Source organism: Xyrauchen texanus, chromosome 3 (genome assembly GCF_025860055.1).
Source record: "Xyrauchen texanus isolate HMW12.3.18 chromosome 3, RBS_HiC_50CHRs, whole genome shotgun sequence".
Taxonomy (NCBI): domain Eukaryota; kingdom Metazoa; phylum Chordata; class Actinopteri; order Cypriniformes; family Catostomidae; genus Xyrauchen; species Xyrauchen texanus.
In genome coordinates, this window is record NC_068278.1 from 59565440 (window position 1) to 59592062 (window position 26623).

Here is a 26623-nt window from a genome sequence, read left to right on the forward strand (position 1 = left end):
ACTCTTCGGAAAGGCAGAATTTTGTATTTTTTATTAGTGCACAGAAATGTTCTGCATGTGCAAGATGAACTATTGAGCGCACAAAAAGTAATTTTGCACATGCAATATGATATTTTGAGCGCACAAAATATCATCTTGCATGTGCAGAAATTTTTTTTGTGCACTCAAAAATTCATCTTGTGTGTGCAGAATTGTGGCACATATATAACTCCATATGTGTGAACATGACTGGGGACTGGCCATACGGAGAACCGGGACTTTTCCCGGTGGGCCGACCGCAAAACGGGTCTTATTTTCATATTTTGAATGAATTAAATTTACACTCAAAGTGCTTTTACAATAAGAACAGGGTTTTGTTTATTGCTTTTGTTATATGTATCGAAGCTTCAGCAATTTTGTATGTAAAATAGTCATGCCAATAAACTACTCAAGAATTTTCACTTTTAGGTTGCTCACAGATATATTAGTTAAAATATTAGTTTTTAAATATATATGACCATCTAAGAACATACTTCAGATGTTATAATGTTTTATTAGAGAGGAATAAAGATTCTCACTAATAACCATTACCTTGCAAAGTCTTTGTAAATTACGATTATACATATACAAATATAATATATATACAAACGTATACAAATATAATATATATATATATATTTAAAAAACTTTACTACAGGCTCAGGGTCCAATTAAAATACAAGACAATACATAAAATGAGCAAATAATAAACAAATAATTATTAATCTTTACGAATATATTTGTGTAGTCTAAGATTTGTTGATTCAGCTACATGTATCTCATTTGTTTATTTTTATATAAACTTGTATTTATTTATTTTTAATTGTCACTTATGTTAAATAACTTTAACAATACCAACCTAAATTTGCATATTTACGTTTCCAGAATCAGACTTTTATTTTGAAATCTCTTCTGTTTGGGCCGTCATCACCATAGCGACGTTCACACTTCCGTCTGCACGTCTCATCCAATGTTGTGTTTGCGCCTTGGCAGTCAAATACATTTAACGAAGGTAAATTGCACTTATTGATAAAGGTCAACATTTGCTGCGAATGTACGCGCGAAACGTATCTCATGACGTCATAATACTGATGTTTAGCGCGTAAAATACGTGGCGCGCTTTTTGCCATGGCAACCGAGCTGATCGATCACTGTTGATCATGCCATTAGTTTTCAGTCAATAAAGACTAAATCTTCATCTTTGATGTTTTTGGTTCACATTGCAACGCTCTGTCAACTACAGTACACAGCATACATCTATAACAGTGTTATTGCACAAGCTGGTACTATGAAATGCATTAAATGTTGTTTTGAAAGTTCATGCTGCATATTTTGATGGATCATAAATAGGGTGATGGAGCTCCTGCCCATTCTGGACCCAGAGGACAAACCTTCCAACAGACAATGGTATGAAGTTATCAATTATTATATGTTTTATGAGTATATGCATTTTCAACAACTGTCTCGTTTCACACACAGGTATGTTGTTGTGCCCACTGGATGTGCTCCTGGTGTTTCTGTGGGTCACACCTGCACATACCTGCCCTCGGATGGAGGCAAGGGAAGGATTTTAGTCATCGGAGGAGCCAATCCGAATGGAAGCTTCACAGATTCTTACATTATCAGTCTAGGTACCTTAATCACATGCGTTTCAATTTGTGTAGAATATGTAAGTACAAAAAAAGAAATAATAATAATATCTTTAGCCACGTGCGGTGCACGTGAGTGTACATAACTGAATGTATGTATTTTTAAAGTCTTTTTTATTTTTTTTATCGAAGTTTTTGTAGGGTTACTCCATTTGAACTGAACAAAATATGATTTTTTTTTTTTTTGTCTGATGTTTAAAAAAAAAAAAAAAACTAACACATTCATGAGGTTCTAAAGGAGTTCTTTATGATTATTGTCACATGACAACAAAATGGCAACCTATATGTGGGCTGACTTTGATTTAGCGGACAATTGTTTTTCAAATATTCATAATATTTCAATATTTTTTAAAGAAATAATAATTAAAGCTTCAGCTATTAATAAGACTTGTTTACTGTCTCTGGACGGTTTCACCACCTGACATTTTGTTTACTTTAACCTGTTGTTGAACGCCCCCTTTTTGAGCACAAACCATGAAAATGTCCTGAACTGAAATAAAAGTTCCGTTTTGATATCGCTTGTTTTCATAATAAAAGTCCCGTTTTGATATCGCTTGTTTTCATAATAAAAGTCCCGTTTTGATATCGCTTGTTTTCATAATAAAAGTCCCGTTTTGATATCGCTTGTTTTCATAATAAAAGTCCCGTTTTGATATCGCTTGTTTTCATAATAAAAGTCCCGTTTTGATATCGCTTGTTTTCGTAATACAAGTCCTGTGTTGATATCGCTTGTTTTCATAATAAAAGTCCCGTTTTGATATCGCTTGTTTTCATAATAAAAGTCCCGTTTTGATATCGCTTGTTTTCATAATACAAGTCCCGTTTTGATATTGCGTGTTTTCATAATAAAAGTATGTAAAAACATAAATCACATTTACAATATTGCAACTACAATGGAAGTCTATTGGAAAAGTGTCCCGGAAGGGTTTAAAAGCAGAAATATGAAGGTTTTGTTTTTGTAATTAGTTCTTACACATACAAATGTGTTATTAAAGTATCTTAATCATCAAAAATCAAAAATGTCATTTGTCACAGCTTGCTAAAGTCACCTCAAAGCAAAATATGTTCAATAATGTCAATTTTCCCATTTACTGCCATTATCAGAAAAAATGCAACCGTCAAAGAAATACTCCTTTAAATGTAATCCCATGTCATTTTTTGCAGACGCTCATGAATGGGACATTCCGGAATGGGACGGGCTGCAGGCACGCTATGAACACTGCAGCTTTGTTCCCGAGAGCGACCCGCAAAGTCTCTGGGTGTTTGGAGGGGCAGAACAGAACGGAAACCGCAATTGCGTTCAAGTCTTGCACACGTCAGGTTGCTAACTGCTTAATATAAATGTCATGCATGCACATTTACATGCTATCTCAAGCGTAATGTTTATGTTTATGCTCGTAGGCGATGTTAAAGGACACGGTTCGTGGAAAACTGTCCAGGTGAAAGGGACGCCTCCGACAGCCAGGACGTACCACACAAACTCAGCGTGCATTGGAGACAGGCTCTTCGTCTTCTCTGGAGGGGATGCTGGGACATCACCAGTTACTGATCCTCAAGTCCACGTTTTTGATACAGGTCTTACAAATACTTGAATTTATTGGAGAACTGTACCCTTCTGAATGAGATGGTTACACCACATGACTTTGACGGACAAAGGTTTTATTTTATATTAATCATATGGTAAATGGTCTGCACTTACAGTATATAGCGCCTTTTTAACCTTAGCTGTATTCAAAGCGCTTTACACTGCCATTGGGAGCAACTTGGGGTTCAGTGTCTTGCCCAAGGACACTTCGGCATGTGGAGTCGTGTGGGCCGGGAATCAAACCACCAACCCTGCGACTAGCGGCCGACCCGCTCAACCACCTGAGCCATACCCGCCCACATATCATTAAGCACTTACATTGTTTTACTGTCTCTGGATGATTACACCATGTGAGTTTTTTACTTTAACACCCCTTAAAATGTATTGCACTATATCGCGAAACATTTTTACGCTTAAAACGTTAAAATCTCCACATGCATAAGTCAGGCATGTGAGGATTCATTTGAAAGCTTAGAATCTGAACTTTTCAGAGATATGCATCACTTCTGCATTTATTTTACTTAAAATAACAAAACAAGGCCTCAAAACATTCGCGGTGAAAATTAGCGCCCCCCTAGTGGAAATGGGGTAGAAATGTTTCGATGAAAATAAAAGTCTTTCAAATAGCACCTAAATGGACATGTCATATATCAAATGAAAGCTCTCATTCTCAGGAATATGACTGTACTGTTTAATTTGTTGCACTAATACCACAGTTCAAAAGATTGTCTCAAAATTATCACAAAGTGAAGTATAATTTCTGACATCAAATACAAAGGTCTCTGTCATGCTCCGATAATTGCTGTTGTAAGCCCCAAATAACTAAAAACGTTATATCTGCTTTTACCTTATGAGGATTTATAAAAAATGAGCCATTGTTTACTTGTCTGTGAGTTTGCTTGTGTGAATAATCCAATGTTATATCTTGGATGTCCAGAACAAAATATGCCATCCGGAAGGAAAAGTACGCAAAACAAATCATCAGAAATATGTTTGGGACTACTGATGATACAATGTTATATAGAGACAGAGATATTCAATGTAATAATGAGGGTGTTGCTTGAACTGAACATTAGACTGAATGTCTATGGACGAGCACATCTGTGAGGGCTGAAATGCTTTAGAGCGCCCCCTACAGTTCACATCTGTATATTGAGATGGAATGTGATAGAGGAAAAATATTTGTTCTAGTGCTTTCTGCCACCTAGTGAACTAAAATGAGACAAATGTTGATCCAACTTTTGGTAAGTCTTTGTTTTTTCTGTGGAACACAAGTCTGTCAAGCTCTAAAAAAGACTAAAAATATAATAAAAGCACCATAAAAGTTGTCCATTTTAATGATGGACTATATTCCAAGTCTTCTGCAGTCATAAAATAGCTTTGTAAGAGGATAAAAAAAGAAATAGAAAAAGAAGACGTTACTAGTGTGCTAATCAATGCTATCTTCCCCTCTCGTTGCAGCTGCTGCGAGCTGGTCGCAGCCAGAGACCAAAGGAATGCCCCCTGCTCCACGGCACGGACATGTGATTGCGGCTGTGGGATCGGTTATCTACATACATGGAGGAATAGCAGGAGAGAAGTTTCACAATGACATGTTCTCACTGAACACGGGTGAATTTCCTTCATAGACACATTAATGACAACACAGATTTGCTTGTGTTTGATGATTTTGTTCTTTCACCTGTTTTCAGAAACACTGAAATGGGAGAAGGTGAAAGCTAAAGGAGATGTTCCTCCAGGAACTGCAGCACATTCATCCGTCACCATTGGGAAAAACATTTTCATCTTTGGTGGAATGACATCAGAAGGAGCAACAAATTCCATGTACAAGTTTCAGTGTGGTAAGTGCTCACACGTTCCTTCAGTTGAACTTAAACTGTCAAACATCCGCTCAAAACATTCACTTGTCTTGTATTGATTTTAATGGATTAATCGGTGCCGATAGTGAATAAAGTTCCATTTGGAACTATACATAATAACGTCTAAAAAAAGCAAACAGATGTACTAAAGGTTGCCCGATATATCGGTTTTACCCAATTAATTGTGCTGATATTTGCCTTTTCAAACTATATATATTAATGTCTATAGCAAACAGATGTACTAGAAATTGACCGATATATCGGTTTTATCCAATTAATTGTGCCGATATTTGCCTTTTGAAACTATATATATTAATGTCTATAAAAGCAAACAGATGTACTCGAAATTGACCGATATATCGGTTTTATCTAATTAATCGTGCCGATATTTGCATTTTTGTACTATATATATTAATGTTTATAAAAGCAAACAGATGTACTAGAAATTTCCCGATATATCGGTTTTATCCAATTAATTGTGCCGATATTTGCCTTTTGGAACTATATATATTAATGTTTATAAAAGCAAACAGATGTACTAGAAATTGACCGATATATCGGTTTTATCCAATTAATCGTGACGATATTTGCATTTTTGAACTATATATAGTAACGTCTAAAAAAAGCAAACAGATGTACTAAAGGTTGACCGATATATCGGTTTTACACAATTAATCGTGCCGATATTTGCCTTTTGAAACTATATATATTAATGTCTATAAAAGCAAACAGATGTACTAGAAATTGACCGATATATCGGTTTTATCTAATTAATCGTGCCGATATTTGCATTTTTGTACTATATATATTAATGTTTATAAAAGCAAACAGATGTACTAGAAATTTCCCGATATATCGGTTTTATCCAATTAATCGTGCCGATATTTGCCTTTTGGAACTATATATATTAATGTTTATAAAAGCAAACAGATGTACTACAAATTGACCGATATATCGGTTTTACCCAATTTATCGTGCCGATAGTTGTCTTGTGGAACCATTTATATATTAATGTCCAAAGGCAACTATCGGCACAGATTAATTGGGTAAAACCGATATATCGGTCAATTTCTAGTACATCTGTTTGCTTTTTTAGACATTAATATAAGTAGTTCCAAAAGGCAACAGATGTTCTAGAGGTAGACCGATATATCAGTTTTACCCAATTAATCTGTGCTGATAGTTGCCTTTTGGAACTATCGGTAAAAATGTATGCTCATTGTTGCCCATAATTTTTTTTTTCCCCTCATTAATAAACTTCATCTGGTATAACATATTTAAACAAAACTATCTGTTGAATATATAGACTATAAAAGCTTAATTTGTTGAATATAGGAGCATTTTAACAGGCAAGTCTCATTTCAAAATAAAAGTCCCAGATGTATTTGGGCTGGTTTATAGTGGTTTATAGCAAATATAAATGTTTGTTTATTATTGGGATTTTGGTTGCATTTATTTCTTCTGCTGTGACAGACAAACAGCGCTGGACATTGCTGAAGTTTGAAGGAGATCTTCCTCCCAGCCGATTGGATCATTCCATGTGTGTTGTGCCATGGCGTGTGAGGACCACAGACCGAGAACAAGCGAATCGAAACTCTGAAGCAGATGTGGTATATTTGTGCTTTGCCTTTGGAGGAATGGACACTCAGGGCCTGATATTCAATGATTGCCTGGTTACAGTGCTTACATGACGTCTGTATTTTTCAATAAATCAGTTCTACCCCACCCCCAATAATAATGGTTGAACCTGAAGATTTTCATCTGATTTTTTCAGACTACAAATATATTCACCATGTGTTTGGGAAAGGACATGAGATTACCCATTTATCTTAAACTAATTTTAAATTCCATTTTACTTAAATTTAATGACACATTTGAATAAAGAGACACAATTAGAAGTAGTTTTGTATCAAAGGTTTATTTAGTAAGAGTAGACATTCACATCTAGGTTTGCCAGATTTTAAATAAATAACGTTTTGTATGTGACATGACATTTATTCGGGCAACTCCCAGACCCAATCTACCCATCTTCCCCCCCAATTTTGAACTGCCTGAGAACAGCAGCATCAAGCCTCAAAACCAGGCTGACTATATCTCCACCAGAGTGAAGAGAATAAAGAAAGAAACTCAACACTCCACATGTCTTTCCAGAAGAGATTAGTGGCTTTACAGTTGCCCCCCTCCATCTAACGTTCCTTACAAAAATGTCCATCAAGTCAAATATGTACATCGGTGCCACTTCTAGGGAGGCGAGGGCATCAAGACAACTGAAAAGAGAGTTCAAGATGGAATCAGAGAGACCTACAATTCGTCTTTCTCGCCCTGGTCGTCGCCGTCCTCTGGTGGCGGGCCACCCGCGCTGCCGTAGAGCTTGCTTACGATAGGCTGTACGATCTCTTCAAGTTCCTTCTTCTTGGACTGGAACTCTTCGAGGTCTGCGTCCTGGTGGGACTCCAACCACTCTACCTTCTCCTCAACCGCCTTCTCAATGGCCTCCTTATCTTCAGGCGACAGTTTGCCGCCCAGCTTTTCTTTGTCACCTATCTGGTTCTTCAGAGAGTAGGCGTAACTCTCCAGCTCGTTACGGGCATCGATACGCTCTTTCAGCTTCTTGTCCTCGTCAGCAAAGCGCTCCGCCTCGTTGACCATTCGCTCGATGTCTTCGGGAGTCAAGCGGTTCTGGTCATTGGTGATGGTGATCTTGTTCTTGTTTCCGGTGCCCTTGTCCTCAGCGGTCACACGGAGGATACCGTTTACGTCGATCTCAAAGGTCACCTCAATCTGAGGGACTCCTCGGGGTGCGGGAGGGATACCGGTCAGGTCGAAGGTACCCAGAAGGTGGTTGTCTTTTGTAAGGGGACGCTCGCCTAGAACAATGAGGAAACCAAAATGAGAACTTTTAAGAACATTATTTACTTTGACAACTGCAACCATGTGCCAAAGAAGAGTAAACCGTTCGCTTACCTTCATAAACTTTGATGGTCACAGTTGGCTGGTTGTCCGAAGCGGTGGAGAAGATCTGAGACTTCTTAGTGGGCACAACGGTGTTCCTTGGAATGAGTTTGGTCATCACGCCGCCAACGGTCTCAATACCCAGTGTCAACGGGCACACATCCAGAAGCACAAGGTCACCTGTTCAAAAACAAAATCAAGTTAGAAACCATCTTCCAAGAGACTTGACCATCATTCAAATGTTCTTCTCCACCATTTCCCCAAAACTCACCAGTGTCCTCTTCTCCTGAGAGAACTCCAGCCTGAACAGCAGCCCCATAAGCCACGGCCTCATCAGGGTTGATTCCTCTGGAAGGTTCCTTGCCGTTGAAGAACTCCTTCACCAACTGCTGGATCTTGGGGATACGAGTGGAACCACCAACCAAGACGATCTCATCAATTTCAGACTTCTTCAGGTCAGAATCTTCCAGAACCTTCTGTACGGGCTTCATGGTGGAACGGAACAAGTCCTGCAAGAAGAAAGGAGACACATTTGTTAGTTGAAAAACAACACCGTGTTGATTTGATTAACTATTGCCACAACATGCAGAAGCGCTCGTACCATGTTGAGCTCCTCAAACTTGGCACGGGTTAGGGTTTCAGAGAAGTCTTCACCCTCAAAGAAGGACTCGATCTCGATGCGGGCCTGGTGCTGGGCAGACAGCGCTCTCTTGGCTTTCTCCACCTCACGACGCAGCTTCTGTACGGCACGGTTGTCCTTGCGCACGTCCTTTCCGGTTTTCTTCTTGTACAACTTAATGAAGTGCTCCATGACACGCTGATCGAAGTCTTCACCACCAAGATGAGTGTCTCCGTTGGTGGCCACCACCTCGAACACACCGTTGTCGATGGTCAGTAGGGATACGTCGAAGGTGCCACCGCCAAGATCGAACACCAGGATGTTTTTCTCGCCATCCTTTTTATCCAGACCATAGGCAATGGCAGCAGCGGTTCTGTGAAAGCAACAAGATGTTCCTTAACATGGATACGGTTAACAAAATAACCAACAGTTGAAAAGAGACGGTACTTACGGCTCATTGATAATTCTCATGACGTTCAGACCAGCGATAGTTCCAGCATCTTTAGTGGCCTGGCGCTGGGCGTCATTGAAGTAAGCAGGCACAGTGACCACAGCATGTGTGACCTTTAAAAGATTGGAATTGGTTTAGACGTTGAGTTTTGCTGCAGTAGAACCAATAGCTGGTTTTGGAGTGGAGACTTTACCTTCTTTCCAAGGTAGGCTTCTGCGGTTTCCTTCATCTTGGTAAGTACCATGGCTGAGATCTCCTCTGGGGCAAAGGTCTTCATCTGACCTGATCCAATATCCAACTGGATGTGAGGTTTGTTCTTCTTCTCAATAACCTGGAAGAGACACGGCACCAGCATTTAGCAATTCCATTGGAATACACAGGCAGCCACCCCTAAAATAAGGTTCAGTTAGGACGTATACGTACAGTGAAGGGAAAGAACTTGATGTCCTGCTGCACAGCGGAGTCGCCCCACGTACGGCCGATCAATCTCTTGGCGTCAAAGACGGTGTTCTCGGGGTTGGAGGTCAGCTGGTTCTTGGCAGCATCTCCGATGAGACGCTCGCCCTCGGTGGTGAAGGCCACATATGATGGAGTGATGCGGTTTCCTTGGTCATTGGCGATGATCTCAACACGGCCATTCTTGAAGACTCCAACACTGATGGGACGAAAAGCCAAATATAAATGGTTAAACACTAATAATGTTTACATGGAGGTAATTGTTATTTATGACCCATATCAAGATTTTCAACCACTTTTGAATGATGCATTTTCATGCCTCCATTCGCTTATGTCTGGGAACCTAGCATTCATTATCCAAAACCATTCTCACCATGAGTAGGTGGTCCCAAGATCTATTCCGACCACTGTCCCAACACTCTCCCTCTTATCATCCTCATCGGCAAACACGCTGCCAGCCACCAGCAGGAACAGGCAAAAGAATCGCATTTTGATGCGGATCTGTCAAACCTCCAGTGTTTTCTGTAACAGGAAAAAAAAAGGTACATTTAAATAACAAGTCAGGCGAAGTATATAAACATAATAGACTTTGCTCATTGGCTACAGGGTTGCATAAAAGCATGCAATACAACATGCAGAAAAATTAAGGAAGTAATCTTGATTTTCTAAATTCTAATCAATGTTTTGCTCAAACATAAGGAGTTATACCAAAAATTAAATGGATAGATGGATGCACATTAAGTGCACAGATGCATAGAGTTTGACAGCAATTTTCTGTACTAGTTTAGAAGAGTAACTGGACTCCAGTTCAAACCTCGTGGGTGCTCTTGATCATCAAATCCTAATTTTTAAAAATGACTCCAGATATTATGTTATGCTACTTGTGGACTGAAAATCTTAATTAGATTTATTTCTACTTTAAACCATTTTATAAAGATAAATGGTGTTAAATAACGGATCTCATCCTCATTCCTAACCAGGTAGTGGCTTAATAGCCCAACTAATGAATGAGCATTACAAACAGGAAACATAAAAACACATTTCGTCCATTACATTTAGTCACACATTTCATTGTCAACACATTTTAGCACTCATTTCCCAATACTATTTAACCAAAATGGCTTATTTAACGCTTGTTTTGTGAAATACATTAACTACTGGAACTCTTAATAGTCTAGATAAGATATAAATCTTACCTGATATTTGAAAAATTAAGTATAATTCTCAAGGGCGTAGGCTGTACGCAATCAACGTGCTGCACTCGACTCTCAGTGTGAACTGTCACGCTTGGAGCCGCTCTAGCCTGTATATAAGCTGTTATCTCTGCCCCGTCGTGGAGCCTCGTCATTGGTCAGAGAGCAGCTCGTTGGAAGGCGCTCATTGGCGGAACGTTACACGCTGGCTGCTGCTGATTTGCACACATACTGAGAGTGGAAACGTCACGAGATGAGGCGAATTGTAATGATTTCATTGGATTGCGCGTGTGTCAGTTTGTGACGTTTCCGGGTGGGGGCGGGTCTTTCATGAAAGACGCACACGAACAAGGCCAGAAACGGGAATATTTTCATAGGCATTTACCCAAAATGTCATATTACATGCTTATTACACACACATGTTTTTACCTATTTACGCATATATTTTATCGGTCTGTCTGTGAGATGTAGGTAAACTGCTGTTGTCAAAAAGCAGATGATATTCGAGTTTGAATTAGGATTGTACATACAATTAATTATAAACTGACAATTAAATGTACATATTGAATATATCTTATTTTGGAATAAGTAAAATGTGCATGTCAATTAAAAAAAGGGGACAGAAACAGTTCATGATACATTTATTCTGACTATCAGTGTTGGGTGTAATTTATTACCAATTACTTTTTCAATGAAAAAAGTAAGGGATTACATCGAATTTTTCAGTAGTTTAATTAGTTTCTTCCGATGTAATTGTGTTAAATACTGTATAGACTCTAGAACAATTCTATATAAAACAATTGTGAATTTAAAATCGAAATTTAACGTTTTCTGTTAAAATATATGTTTTCTAATTTAACGCTGCCCCCTTAAATCCTTTGGCCATTTCATGAATAATTTATTTGATATTATATTATTTATTTGGTCATCTGGTCGAGGCTGATCAGTGTGTTAGACATAAATTAGTAATAAGTAATGCGATTACATTTCACACAAAGTAATTAGAAATCAAATTACACTGTAGAAGACGTAATTAATTACTAACTACCAGAGTAACTTACCCAACACTGCTGACTATTACATGGTTTAGCACTCCTTGTACAAAAATATCAGGCCACAGAATGATGCCATTGACCAATCACAATCAAGCATGCCAGAGTTATATAATACACTTATTTAACTTATCAATGGCAAAATCAAATGGGTGTGTTTACAATTGGGAAATGTTGTTGTTGTTGTGGTGGTTTGGTCAGTCATTATCCTAAATATGAAAAGGAAATAATGTGACTCATCTGTACACATGATGCAATGAGAGGAAACACTTTTTCAGTATGTTTAATACGGAGTCACACTGCTAATAAATGAACGGTAATGGACCAACAGGAATATAGGGTGTGATAATACTTCTGATGTCTGGTAGAGCATGTTATATTCCCTTAATCTGCTTTAGCTGATAGTCTTTGTGTGACACAAATTGCGTCATCAGCACAGCCGCACAGTAGATTTTCTTGAGCACGCAGTCCTCGTCGGTGCACGTCGTCTGCGCATGCGCTAGCCACTGACTGTACTAAAAGAGTGTGACAAAGCAGTTGTACTGCGCATGTGTCGGACGCCTTCCTATTCGTTCTGCTCAGAACGAGGCGATCTGGAATTCGGCAATTCGTCTTAACTCTGTTAAAGCTGAAGTGTGTCATTTTGGCGGCACTAGTGCCAACGAACGGAATAGCAAAAGCCGTGTCATTCCGTACTGATACAGGCTAGAGGCTACGTTTTTTTCCACTGTGGTGCTGCAAAATAAGGATTAGAGTAGACTGACTTGGGAACGGACCAATCATGACGTGACGCGTGAGTAAAGCCGTTCCACTAGAACCGTTCTTTTTCCAGAGAATGTTAACTAATCACGCTAAGAATCCAGGTTGGGAACGGTTTGTGGACAAACGGTGCTCCGGCTGAAATGCTACTAGAACCATTCCACCCGATGACGGAAAAGGACTTACACCCGGTCTACACCACGCACGTCTGTTGATGCAAAGCGACGTGACGCAACGGCTTGATGTGGTCTACACTGAAAGCACTGACATGGACGTTCTAAACCTTTTATTTGTGTTGTTAGTGGGAATAGCGTCAACGAGTGCGGTGCAAAGTGGAACGGGACACCCGTTTACTGTCGGCGCGACACAACAGGCCGCAATGGATCCTTCCAGTGTAGACAGCTTCAATGATTATCATGGGTTCTAATGCTTTTAACGCGACGCTCGCGCCAGTGTAGACAGGGTGTTAGGCTACGTCCACCCTAACTGTGCGTTCACACCAGAGGCGGCGAGAGCGTCAAATCGACCGGAAGTCTTTCATTTTCAATGACTGCCAGCGTCTCTCGGCGGCGCGGCAAGTCTTGGGCGGCGTGGGCGTCAGATGAAAGTTCAAGTGCAGTCAACATTATGGTAATGAGCTGTGACGCGGTTTGGCTGCAACCTATTGGAATATAGAAGCGCTCCGCTCTAGCGACGTCTAGAGAACACAACCGTGTAAACTTGGGTTTCCACCAAACATTCGTTCCGAAGATAAAATGGAGGAGAAACTGATTATTGCCGTGACAGGTTTCCCTATATGATTTGTCCCTGTTTGCTTACAGGGATATAAAACAACCAAGACCACAGTTATTATTACAAATGTATTTTATTTTGATAACAAAAAACTAAAATTTTAATTACTTTCTGCCATCGATCGATTTTAAAGAGTTCATGAGGATATACGCTACTTGTGATAGGTCGGCAAAAAGTAAATGGTCGACATGTCTGGATGTTTAAATTGCGGCCCCTTTAAATATAGTTCACAAAACAAAGCATTTTGAACAAACGTTGCTACCTATTTCAACTACGTCAGAGCATCTACGAGCATCCTCGAGCGTTGAAGGCAGGGCAGCCAGAGCGAATTTTGACGCTCTCGCCGCTTCTGGTGTGAATGTACGGTAATATGTTTTCGTTTGAAATCGCTGCATTTTGGCCTTCCGTCCACACTTAGATGGCATTTTTGTCCAGCGAAAACGGAGCTTTCAGAAAACGCCATCCAAAGTGGATAAACCTAAAAACGGCACCTTCGCGTTGTAGCGTGGACAGGGTAAACGGAGATATTCAATTATTGGAATCGGTAAAAACATCAATCTCATCAAATAGTCATGTGTCGTATGTTGTTGGAAAGCTTTCAAGGAGTAAAATACAAACATACCATTTGTTTCACTAACAGACAAAAATATAGCGAGTAACAGCCAAATATATATCTATGACAATTATGTTGTGTTACTTATTTGTCGCGTTTTCGCTTATAACGTCACGAAAATAAACGGAACACAAAATATCACATACCATTACTTAGGAGGTGATTATCAGATGTATTGATCATTAGATAAGCCACATGAAGCACAATGTTACATATGACCACCAGGAGATGGCGCCAAATACATGACACAGACTCAATGATGACTCAAATGACACAGAATGAAACTCATTCTGTGAAATCTCATTAATAAAATCTCTAAAAGCACCTTACAAGCAACAACACACCTTTCCACCATATAATTAGAGACATTAGATCAAGGAACAATCTGTAAGGATCTAGCTTGAACGTTTATTGATGTATAAAATCTAATCAGTCAATGAAGTTCTAGTCTGTATTTTTGGAGTCAGAATAGCTAAATATCTTGCAGTGCAGGTAGGCGAGTTTCTCTGCCTGAGAGCGTCGCAGTAGGGGAAACCATTCCCAGTGGGGTAACTCTACAACTCGGTATCCTGCAAGCACGAGTTGTCTCCTTTTCAGTGCATGTAATCCAAGTAACTGCTGGCTCCTGTAGCAATACTGATTCCTATTTGTCACTTGAACAGCGAGTCGTACAAAAGATGGTTTTGAATCATCCAGGTGCGATGAGCGCTTCCCAGATTTTGTCAATGCCATCACAAGGTCATCCGTCAAGTCAACACCGACACTGAAAATACTTTCCCTCTCTTGGACTGGCACAACTCTGTGAAGTGATGGCTTTTGGACTTGCTTGTTGGGCGGGCACACTGGGGTCTTTTGGGTATTCGTGAGCTGAGCTAGTAGGTCATCAGTTAGGGTAACTCCAGAGAGTCTTTGTTCCCAGTCTCGAGACCAGGCAGCACCTTTCTGAGGGAGATTCTGTTGGCAAGGTCCAGAGGACAGAGGAAGAGGCTCCTCACTATGGTCCAAGTGAACCTCTAGGTCAATGGAGCGCAAATGTGGAAAGATCATGTGTTTGCGCACAAACCATTCTCCACCCAGAAGTTTCTGAAGCATAGATTCGGCCTCAAGCACCTCGGGCTTCTGGCAAATATCTGCCTGGGCAAAATCCCATAACTGCTTTGTCACCTCTTCCTTCATCGCATGACTTAGCCTTGGGCCTGTCCATCCAGGCAACTCTAGACCTACAGTTCCATCTAAGGTGAACAAGTCTTTCCTCAACTCAAGCTCCTGGGAGTTGCAGGCCTTGTTGATAAACTCCGTGCTTAAAGCCAGGTTAAGCAAGTCGTGTGGGAATTGACCCACAAAAGCAAGCCCAAGCAGGCCCGTGAGGAGATGTTCAGGGAATCTCTGAAATTCAGCCTCACGTTCACATAGGATTTTAGTGAGACTGGGATAGAGGTTGGGACATTGGCTTGGAAGGAAACCTAACGTGGCGAAAGACCACAGCATCTTCGCGACATCTTTACTTCTGCAGTGCTCGAGTACATTAGGGAGCTGTTCGGCTACGGCCAGGAGAATCCGATCGTTACGGTAGTGCAGAGCGGAGCAGGCCAAGACAACGTGCATGAGGCCTTGAACCCCCATCTTTGGGGCACGTTGAGGTACCTCCAATCCCATGGCCTCCAACCACGGAAGATGATCCAGATAGCTAAATCGCATAAGTTTCATTACATTCACGATTCCGAAATCACTCATGTCCTTGACTACCGCATGCGTCCTGTCCACAAGTCTGCGCACGGCTCTCTCAGACAGGGACATCTGGGATTTGAAGAGGCTTAAGCAAACGGCACCTAATTCTTCAGCCATCAGTTGGTTTAAGTGACGCATGAGTAAAGATTCAATGGGCTGAATGAGGGTATCTGGACATCTCCTGCCTTCTCCAACAACGTACAATAGTTGGACTAGTTCTGGTGGACCTATCTGGTTAAAGTATTGGGTAATGCTGTAAAAAAGCTTCTCCAAATACCGAGGAACGGATCGACCAAGGCACCGCCACAAGTCAGCGGCGAGTAGCAACTGGTGAAGCTCCATCTCACTTGCTCGGCGGCAAAACTCTGTTTCAAACAATCCCAATATGCTATGGGAATTAGGCAGTCCCAAATTCACAAAGGCCCTCAGCACATCTAATAACTGTGCATGCGTGAAGTCTTGCAGGCTTTCCACGCTATACCGCAGCAACATGTTGAACCGCGTATCCCCTCTAACGACTGCCGTGCGTTCGTTGGGCAACTGGCCAAGTTTGCACAAGAAATTAGCGACATCTGATGGTTCCATGTTGCCTTTTAGAACAGTGACTTTATGAAGAAGTAATGAGGCCTCGTTGAGGTCAATAGTTAACGAATGCTGGGAGACGTCATGGGTCATATTGAGGTATTCCGGTCGACATCTCTGAAACGCTCGAGGGTCACCTTTGGCACCTGGATCTTTGGTGCCATATGGGGTGGGTGCGGCACCTCTGATAGATCCAGCTTTACTAAAAGCCAGGTTTAGCAGCGTGTTTTTGGCACTGGAGAGACGTCGCGAAGAGCTGATGCTGTACGGGTTACTCTGTTGTCGGAAAGCAGGGTTCATGGGGAGGTTAGAGGATGGTTCTTCGGTATATGAACGTCCCAAGGCACGGACGTTGTTTGTCTGGTAGTAAGCGGAGGGGTTGTACACCAGTATGCTCGTTGGATCCTCTGGGCTTTGTGGTTCTTTTTCTTCTCTCTTTTGCTCCTCATTTTCTCCCTTAGATGGCAGATGTTGGGCTCTAATGATGGCAAAGCGCTGCGTGTGGGCATAAAGGCGCCGCTTTGCCACACTGAAAAACAGCACCGTTGCAGACATCAACACCAGATACTGGAATAGATCATAAAAGAGATTGTCAATTGATGAGAGAGGTTTTTATCAATTTGACCAATAGTGTCTTCAATTGTACAACTTGATAAAATACATTCTAAGGGTGCTTACAAACTCGAGAAAGCTCAGACGGAGAGGCTAGGGAATGCGAAAGGTCCGTTTGGAAGGCGTGAACCAGAGGAAAGAGGTGTTCCAGTGGCGATCACAGATAGGGCTGGCTAATTAAAATATATAGCTTTTTGACAATGTACCAGTAAGTACTGAATTACTTCGGCTCAGGAAAAAACATTTTTTTTTTTTTTTTAATTTAATGAAAAAAAAATTCACTCTAAAAATGTTTTATTTTTTTTCCCCCTCTCTTAAAAATGTTTTTTCTCTTCAAAAAAAAATTCTATTCCTCTCCAAATGTTTTTTTTTCTCTAAAAATCTTTTTTGTCTCTCATAAAAATCTTTTTTCTCTTAAATTTTTATTTTTTTCTCTTCAAAATGTTTTCACTCTTCAATTTTATTATTTTTTTTTTCCCCATAAAAATAGTTTTTCTCTTCAAAATTTTGTTTATTTTATATTAATTTTTTTTTCTCTTCAAATGTTTTTTTTTTCTTTCTCATAAAAAAATTTTTTGGAAGAGAAAAACGATTTTTATGGGAAAAAAAAAAAAACATTTGAAGAGAAAAAATGAATTTTTTTGAAGAGAAAAATTTTTTAAAATAATTGAAGAGTGAAACTTTTTTTCATTAAATTAAAAAAAAAAAAAAAAAGTTTTTTTTCCTGAGCCTAAGTTAAGCCTTAAAATAAAATGTAAGACTTTTTAAAAGCTTTAAGACTTGAACAAATAAAATGAGTACAGTCTTTTCATACCAGATCATATTACAAATTTATATGTACCAAAAAATCAACACATACTAATTAGAGATCGACCGATATTGGATTTTGCTGATACAATAATGCGTTGTGAAGAAAGGCGATAACTAATAAATCGTCCGATTGTTTTTAAAACTGATATATTGAATGTGTTACAAATTCTTACTGTGATAGGAACAGACACAGAGGCAACAAGAAACTAAATGTCCTATAATAATAATAATAATAATAATAACTAGAAAAACCTCAGATTTGGTGCATAACGCAGGGCTTATAACTATAAACAAGCCGAGGACTCTTATTTTGAAATATCAGTACTCCCAGTTGCTCACACAAACAGATAAGGGAAATAAAATATGCACGCTTACAATAATCTACAACTTATTACTATATACACACTCTGTAAAATAAAAAGCAGTAATTAACTGATATTGAACCTCTCTGGGACCGCTGGAGACACCATCACGAGCTCCCTGCACGTCTTCACTTTGAAGTGTGCAGCACATACAGACTATAGATTGATTTAATTAAATCACAGCCATAACGCGATTAATGTTTTTTTGTCATTATTAACTAACCCTCATGTCGTTCCACAGCATCGAAACACAGCATGAAAGACGACCCTATGACTTGTGTGCTATTTTACAAGTCATCTCAAGTCATACTAGTTTTGACCCAAAATTTGAGCCATTATTCACAAATCTTCCTTTCGCCAAAGCTCTGAAATTAATTCTTCCTGTTCAGATTTAAAAACTGGCACGTCAAATCAGGTTTGTAACAGTACGTTTGTAATTGAATGTGCAGACTATGGCAACATTTTCAGTGAACAATAACTAAAACTTCGGTCCTTTCCTCACACAAAGCGATAGTAGTTGGGCTGCACGAGTCACTAACAGCACGGGGTTAGAACGACATGAGGGTGCATGCATAATGACTTTCATTTTAGGGTAAACTATTCCTTTATACTAGAATTTAAGCATTAATGCTCTTGGAAGTTAACCCACATTTTATTTTCTGGCAGTATATCATGCAAGCATTTTAGTAAAATCTGCAAAACACATTCACCTTACATTATTGTTCACAGAACAGTCCTTCTAATCTTCAGTATCATAAACTGTATCAGATGCGGCAAAAACAACAAATTAAAGAAGTAATTAATTAATTGTCGTTGGCCAAATGAGTTTCGTCAAACAAAAGAACTGAATCGAGTTGTAACGGCATTAAATGTCACGCAATAAAGTTATTTTGTGTAGAAAATTAAAACGGAGCTACTGCACACGCGCGTGCGCGGAGGAACCCAGGTGACGTCATCACGTCCTTCAGAGCTGAATTCTCGTCTAAACACAGACGACAACCAATAAACATCAAGCGCAGACCACAGATAATGATAAACTTACCTTCAGGAAGTATTCTTCAAGCAACAGAAACATTCATTGCAAGAATTCTCATTGAGAAAATATTTATTCGTGTTTTAAATCGAATCCAATATCGAAAGCATTGCGTGTATGCGGAAAGGACAAATTACACATGGCCTGTACGGTGGCTCACAAGGGTCGTAAAGTACGGCGGAAATAACCGCATAATAGATATGGCAAGCCGTTTTAGCTTTTATTCATTTGCAGGACGTGAATTGTTATAAACAATTACATTTTCATTAGTTAAAATGCTCATTCTTGATGTCAAGAATGCACCTCTTACTAGTAAAAATATAAATTCCTGATATCAAGAATGTCTGTAAATGTATTTAAACATGTTACAGTTTGTATATCTGACATCTGGAAATGGATTTCAGATATCAAGATATTTGGATTGTAATTAATGATATCTAAAAAGTATTTCTTACTAGTAACTAAACAGGGGTGTCGGACTGGGGGGGTAAAGGGTACCGAGTACCCAGGGCCCGAGGCAGGGGGGCCCCTTAGAAGTCAGTTTTCTATACATACATATTTGGTACGGGGGCCCAGCAAGATGGTTTGTACCCAGGGCCCAAAATTTGGTGCTACGCCCCTGGTAACTATTATATTACAGATAACAGAAATTGAATTATCACTAGTGTAAACTGAATATCTGATATAAAAAATTTGCATTTTTACTAGTTGGAATTCAATTGTTTATATAAAAAATGGGCATTTCCACTGGTAGAAATAACATTTAAATAACAATTATATTTTTTTTACTAGTTGATATCAATTATTCATATCCTGCGAATGAATAAAAGTGAATTCGGCTTGCCATACAATGGACCCTTGTAACATTTCCGGGTTTGGAATGCGGAAGTAAAGGAAACAGTCCATCATCCCATGTCGTCATTACCTGCTCACTTCAAGCACAGCTATGATCGTGGATCTCATTGAAACAAAATATATTTTTTTATATATATTTTTATAACTGCTTAATTGCCAAAACTGTATAGAATCAAAGACCTGAACGTTCTAAATCATACAAATGACTATATCACGTTGATTTTCTGCCTGACAATTGTGAATTATCAGTATTTCATATGCGTGTACACATACATATTATACATGTTATTTCTTACTCAAGGTGGCGCTGATGTTTCAGTGATTGACTTGATTTTCATTTGACATTAACATTTGACAAAAAAGCAACATGGAAGTAAACTATAGCAAGTGTAACACATGAACAGTATGACTATTGTCTTTTAGGGGTAGTGCTGAAACTATGTATGTTATGTAAGCCTATTTAGACTCAAAAAGTGCCGAATATGTATATGTATATATATATATATACAGGGTTAGCGAGTAACAAATTACATGTAACGGGATTACGTATTTAATTTAAGTAATTGCACTACAGTTACAATTTAAATCATTGGTAATTAAAATACAGTTGCATTAAAAAAAATTGATAATGGAAGAGATTAATATAATATATATATATATATATATATATATATATATATATATATATATATATATATATATATATATATATACAGTGAGGAAAATAAGTATTTGAACACCCTGCTATTTTGCAAGTTCTCCCACTTGGAAATCATGGAGGGTCTGAAATTGTCATCGTAGGTGCATGTCCACTGTGAGAGACATAATCTAAAAAAAAATCCAGAAATCACAATGTATGATTTTTAACTATTTATTTGTATGATACAGCTGCAAATAAGTATTTGAACACCTGTCTATCAGCTAGAATTCTGACCCTCAAAGACCTGTTAGTCTGCCTTTAAAATGTCCACCTCCACTCCATTTATTATCCTAAATTAGATGCACCTGTTTGAGGTCGTTAGCTGCATAAAGACACCTGTCCACCCCATACAATCAGTAAGAATCCAACTACTAACATGGCCAAGACCAAAGAGCTGTCCAAAGACACTAGAGACAAAATTGTACACCTCCACAAGGCTGGAAAGGGCTACAGGGAAATTGCCAAGCAGCTTGGTGAAAAAAGGTCCACTGTTGGAGCAATCATTAGAAAATGGAAGAAGCTAAACATGACTGTCAATCTCCCTCGGACTGGGGCTCCATGCAAGATCTCACCTCGTGGGGTCTCAATGATCCTAAGAAAGGTGAGAAATCAGCCCAGAACTACACGGGAGGAGCTGGTCAATGAACTGAAAAGAGCTGGGACCACCGTTTCCAAGGTTACTGTTGGTAATACACTAAGACGTCATGGTTTGAAATCATGCATGGCACGGAAGGTTCCCCAGCTTAAACCAGCACATGTCAAGGCCCGTCTTAAGTTTGCCAATGACCATTTGGATGATCCAGAGGAGTCATGGGAGAAAGTCATGTGGTCAGATGAGACCAAAATAGAACTTTTTGGTCATAATTCCACTAACCGTGTTTGGAGGAAGAAGAATGATGAGTACCATCCCAAGAACACCATCCCTACTGTGAAGCATGGGGGTGGTAGCATCATGCTTTGGGGGTGTTTTTCTGCACATGGGACAGGGCGACTGCACTGTATTAAGGAGAGGATGACCGGGGCCATGTATTGCGAGATTTTGGGGAACAACCTCCTTCCCTCAGTTAGAGCATTGAAGATGGGTCGAGGCTGGGGCTTCCAACATGACAATGACCCAAAGCACACAGCCAGGATAACCAAGGAGTGGCTCTGTAAGAAGCATATCAAGGTTCTGGCGTGGCCTAGCCAGTCTCCAGACCTAAACCCAATAGAGAATCTTTGGAGGGAGCTCAAACTCCGTGTTTCTCAGCGACAGCCCAGAAACCTGACTGATCTAGAGAAGATCTGTGTGGAGGAGTGGGCCAAAATCCCTCCTGCAGTGTGTGCAAACCTGGTGAAAAACTACAGGAAACGTTTGACCTCTGTAATTGCAAACAAAGGCTACTGTACCAAATATTAACATTGATTTTCTCAGGTGTTCAAATACTTATTTGCTGCTGTCTCATACAAATAAATAGTTAAAAAATCATACACTGTGATTTCTGGATTTTTTTTTTTTAGATTATGTCTCTCACAGTGGACATGCACCTACGATGACAATTTCAGACCCCTCCATGATTTCTAAGTGGGAGAACTTGCAAAATAGCAGGGTGTTCAAATACTTATTTTCCTCACTGTATATATTATAAGGGAATGTAATGGAAGAAGAGTTTGGATGTGTTGGATAAATATAAAAAACTAGACTGTGTATTGCACATAATTATCGCTCAATGGGGCAGTTTTAACTGTTCATTAGATGGATATCCTGATTGAAAAAAACAGTTAATGTGTCTGAGTGTGGTCCAGAGTGATTTTACCAGCCTTTTTCCTCACTCTGGAAGTGTATAGTTCTTGAAGGGGGGGGGGGGCAGGGGGCAACCAATGATCCTCTCAGCAGACCGAACTGTCCTCTGTAGTCTTCTGATGTCTGATTTCATAGCTACACCAAACCAGACAGTTATTGAAGTGCAGAGGACAGACTCAATGACTGCGGAGTAGAACTGTATCAGCAGCGCCTGTGGCAGGTTGAACTTCCTCAGCTGGCGAAGGAAGCACAACCTCTGCTGGGCCTTTTTCACAATGGAGTCGATGTGTATCTCCCACTTCAGGTCCTGTGAGATGGTAGTACCCAGGAACCTGAATGTCTCCATTGTTGCCACAGTGCTGTTGAGAATGGTGAGTGGGGTCAATGTTGGCATGTTCCTCCTAAAGTCCACTATCATCTCCACTTTTGAAGGTTGTTTTGATTGCACCAGTGAGTGTTTAACCTCCTTTCTATATGCAGACTCATCATCATCTCGGATGAGTCCGATGACAGTGGTGTCGTCTGCAAACTTCAGGAGCCTGACAGAGGGGTCCTTGGTGGTGCAGTCATTGGTGTACAGGGAGAAGAGTAGTGGGGAGAGCACACATCCCTGGGGGGCACCTGTGCTGATTGTACAGGTGCTGGAAGTTAATTTCCCCTGTCTCACTAGCTGCTGCCTGTCTGTCAGAAAGCTGGTGATCCACTGACAGATAGATGTGGGAACAGAGAGTTGGTGTAATTTGGTCTGGAGAATAGCTGGGATGATGGTGTTGAAAGCCGAACTAGACCTCAATAAGCATATTGAAGGGGATCCAGAAATGGTCCAGTGATGTCCTTCACCAGTCTCTCAAATGACTTCATGACTACAGATGTCAGAGCGACAGGTCTGTAGTCATTAAGTCCTGTGATTTTGTGTATTGTTGGGACGGGGATAATAGTGGAGCATTTGAAGCAGCAGGGAACTTCACACTGTTCCAGTGATCTGTTGAAGATCTGTGTGAAGATGGGCGGGCAGCTGGTTAGCACAGGATTTTAGACAAGTGGGCGAAACACCATCTGGGCCCGGTGCTTTCCTTGTCTTTTGTTTCTGGAAGACCAGGCACACATCTTCTTCACAGATCTCAAGTGCAGTTTGAGGAGGGGGGTTGCAGGAGGTGTTGATGTTTGTGTGAAGTGAAGGTCAGAGCTGGGGGGTATGGGAGGGTGAGACTGGGTCTTTCAGATCTGCAGTAAAACACATTCAAGTCTTCAGCCAGTTGTTACATTTACATTTATGCGTTTGGCAGATGCTTTTATCCAAAGCGACTTACAGAGCCCTTATTACAGGGACAATCCCCCCAGAGCAACCTGGAGTTAAGTGTCTTACTCAAGGACACAATGGTGGTGGCTGTGGGGCTCGAACCAGCAACCTTCTGATTACCAGATTACCCATTATGGTGCTTAGACCACTACACCACCACTGTTGTTGTTGAAGTTAGTAATACCATTGAGGCCTCTCCACACTGATGCAGGGTCGTTAGATTTTAAGGGTTAAAAGGTGCTCTTGGTAAACGTTTAACAGAAATAAATAGCAATAGTAGAATGGTATGTTTTAAGATGATATACACTCACATGTGCTGGGTGCACACTAATGAAAGATGCCATGTTGAGATCATATGACCAGCCGAATATTACTCACTTTATCTTAATAATCCCTTGTAATAAGCAGAATCTAAGAATCCCATCCCTAATCGCTAAGGCATTATTCATCGGTTGCTAGGACATTGTTTGGCGACTGTTGTTCTGGTATAGGTTGCTAGGGTGTTAATATGAGGATACTAACTTTTTCTTGAATGGTATGACTCATTTTGGGAGTGGCGTCACTGCATTCACAGCTAGTTGTTCAGTTCGCTTCTATACACAATACGCAGATGTTATTCACATCTTTCTGGAGGGGATTGAGCGGGATAGTGCGAATGTTTGTGTGAACAGAACGTGTTGAAACTGCAGTGTGGATGTGGCCTAAAAATATATTTTTTCAAGATGCAACAGTGAAGAGAAACTTTTAGATCATTTTTCTTATTCATAACTTTATTATTTACATTCATATTTGCTAAGAGCAAGCAAATCCTGAAAAAAAAGAAAGATAAAAAAAGAAAGAAAGAAAAAGAAGAATGTTTACAAAAACCTCGGTGGCGTACTGCTCACCCATACATTTCCAGAACTGATAGAGAACGGGCAAAGACATATAGGACTCTTGAACGTACAACTTTACAGTAATATAGCCGATTAAAGGTTTTAAGACTCATATATGTATATTATATTCCTATATTAATAATTTGAAAAATAAAAGCTGACATGTCAGTGTCATTACTTCACAAAAGTATTCACACGCATTAGCTCGGTATATTTGGATAGAGTAATTCTGTACACTTCCGGAATGGTGATATTTACATGCAGTCGACTTTGCCTCTGTCTCTAACAAGAATAGACACAACAGGCAGGACACAACAAAAGCACTTAGCAGCAATGTAGCCAAAGACAGCAGAGGTGTGGCGTCTACCTAAAGCTTTATCCGGTGCATCTCTTTTATAACACCTAGTGTCATAAAGACCCATGGAACTGGGATGATTATCTCAAATATGGCATTACTCTAATAATGAGAGAAAATAAGAGGCACAGAAGAGCCGAGTGTTACTCGGCACTCAAGACTTCCATATCAATATTTCTATTGCGTTTCTATAGCGTTACGTTGTGGGATATAAATAACTTGAATGCAGCTTGTGTACGGCTGAATAAGACTAATTGTTTGTGCTTGTTTCAGCTCTGATTTGTTTTTATTTCAGCACGGACAGACCAGATCATCTTCATTTTCTAAAGAAAGGAATCTGACTGGTTGCTGCTTTGATATGACTAAATAAATGTGGCTTTACAGTAACCAAAAAATAGATCATCCGAGGTATTATGCATATTAAATAAAGACCTGTGTGGAGCGGAGAGGGGCGGGGCCGGGTCGTAATATCGCGTGCCCGGTCCCCAATCGGCCTGATGGGGCACGCGTGGGATAAAGGTGGCCGGCGACGATGGTTCGAGACAGAGAGAATTACGGGCATGTCCGTCATGTGTGTGTTTATGTTAGCACAAACATATAAGACCCCCAGCGGGCAGAACGCCCCTACACTTTTCTGTCAGCAAATGGGGACACTCCTCCGCCCCTGGCAGCGGCCCTACCGCTCCGGGCGGTCGGGGAGTTTCTTCCCTCCTCCCCTCGGGGACGGCGGTCTCCCTCGACCCCTCCGCATCTCTGGGGACGGCAGGGCACTCCTCCGCCCCTGGCAGCGGCCCTACGCTTCGGGTGGTCGGGGAGTTTCTTCCCTCCTCCCCTCGCGGACGGCGGTCTCCTTCGACCCCTCCGCGTCTCTGGGGATGGAAGGGCACTCCTCCGCCCCTGGAAGCGGCTCCCTCGCTCCAGGCGGTCGGGGTATCCAGTCCCCCCCTTGCACCGCGGATGGCGGCCGCTCCCCGCAACCGGGCAGTCGGGCTACTCCTTCACCCGGCAGATGGTAGCGGCGCTCCCCTGGGTGGACGGTAGTGTCGAGGACTCTGCAACGGGCATCCCTCCACCTTCCCGGGCTTTCGGCACCAGTGTAAGGGGGTTAAGATGGGCAAGGAGGAGGCGAGAACCAGCTTGTCAATATAAATAATATTTAATTAAACTCAAAACCAAAACACACAAACATAAACACACACATGACGGACATGACCGTAATTCTCTCTCTCTCGAACCATCGTCACCGGACGCCTTTATCCCTCACGCGCCCCAACAGTCCGATTGGGGACCGGGCGCGCGATATTCTGACTCGGCCCCGCCCCCCTCCGCTCCACAACCTGCTAACCCCAGTGGGGCAGAAATTCATAGATTCGGTTAAATTCAATTTCGATAGCTTACAGGATAAGCTAAAGACTTTGTGACAAAAGGTGTTCTAAAAAATGCTACCACTAAAATAGCAAACCACTTTTTGTCCCACGTCAGAACCCGTAGTCGATTTCTCAAACTCTCTGGCTAGGTTCAGAATAACATACTGATCGTACTGAAGTTCTGAAGTATGCAGTAGGTACCTTGTGCACAGTATGTTCATTTTAAGTATGCATGAATCTCCTGCATGACCTACATTTGCCAA

At 40.6% G+C, this 26623-nt stretch overlaps 3 protein-coding genes across 5 annotated transcripts; 1 reads left to right on the forward strand and 2 right to left on the reverse strand.

Annotated features, from left to right (window-relative positions):
* The first annotated feature begins 939 nt into the window (after window positions 1-939).
* On the forward strand, window positions 940-6886 carry rabepk (Rab9 effector protein with kelch motifs). The gene is made up of 8 exons (XM_052100824.1): window positions 940-1030; window positions 1369-1425; window positions 1498-1649; window positions 2832-2987; window positions 3069-3242; window positions 4714-4863; window positions 4944-5093; window positions 6585-6886. Exons 2-8 carry the CDS (start codon window positions 1373-1375, stop codon window positions 6800-6802), a joined length of 1053 nt encoding a protein of 350 aa, XP_051956784.1. The 5' UTR covers window positions 940-1030; window positions 1369-1372; the 3' UTR covers window positions 6803-6886.
* Window positions 6887-7010: 124 nt separating this feature from the next.
* On the reverse strand, window positions 7011-10905 carry hspa5 (heat shock protein 5). The gene is made up of 9 exons (XM_052100750.1): window positions 10786-10905; window positions 9963-10111; window positions 9557-9788; window positions 9327-9464; window positions 9134-9246; window positions 8665-9055; window positions 8335-8572; window positions 8076-8243; window positions 7011-7978 (listed from the first exon to the last, which is right to left on the reverse strand). Exons 2-9 carry the CDS (start codon window positions 10076-10078, stop codon window positions 7413-7415), a joined length of 1962 nt encoding a protein of 653 aa, XP_051956710.1. The 5' UTR covers window positions 10079-10111; window positions 10786-10905; the 3' UTR covers window positions 7011-7412.
* Window positions 10906-12185: 1280 nt separating this feature from the next.
* On the reverse strand, window positions 12186-19269 carry LOC127625414 (FAST kinase domain-containing protein 5, mitochondrial). 3 transcript variants are annotated; one of them, XM_052100703.1, is made up of 2 exons: window positions 19135-19269; window positions 12186-16875 (listed from the first exon to the last, which is right to left on the reverse strand). In XM_052100703.1, the coding sequence occupies exons 1-2, from the start codon at window positions 19165-19167 to the stop codon at window positions 14443-14445; spliced, it is 2466 nt and encodes an 821-aa protein (XP_051956663.1). In that variant the 5' UTR covers window positions 19168-19269; the 3' UTR covers window positions 12186-14442. The 3 variants fall into 3 exon arrangements, with proteins under 3 accessions (XP_051956663.1, XP_051956671.1, XP_051956677.1); XM_052100711.1 differs by lacking the exon at window positions 19135-19269 and adding an exon at window positions 18808-19022; XM_052100717.1 differs by lacking the exon at window positions 19135-19269 and adding an exon at window positions 18803-19022.
* Between the last annotated feature and the right edge of the window lie 7354 nt (window positions 19270-26623).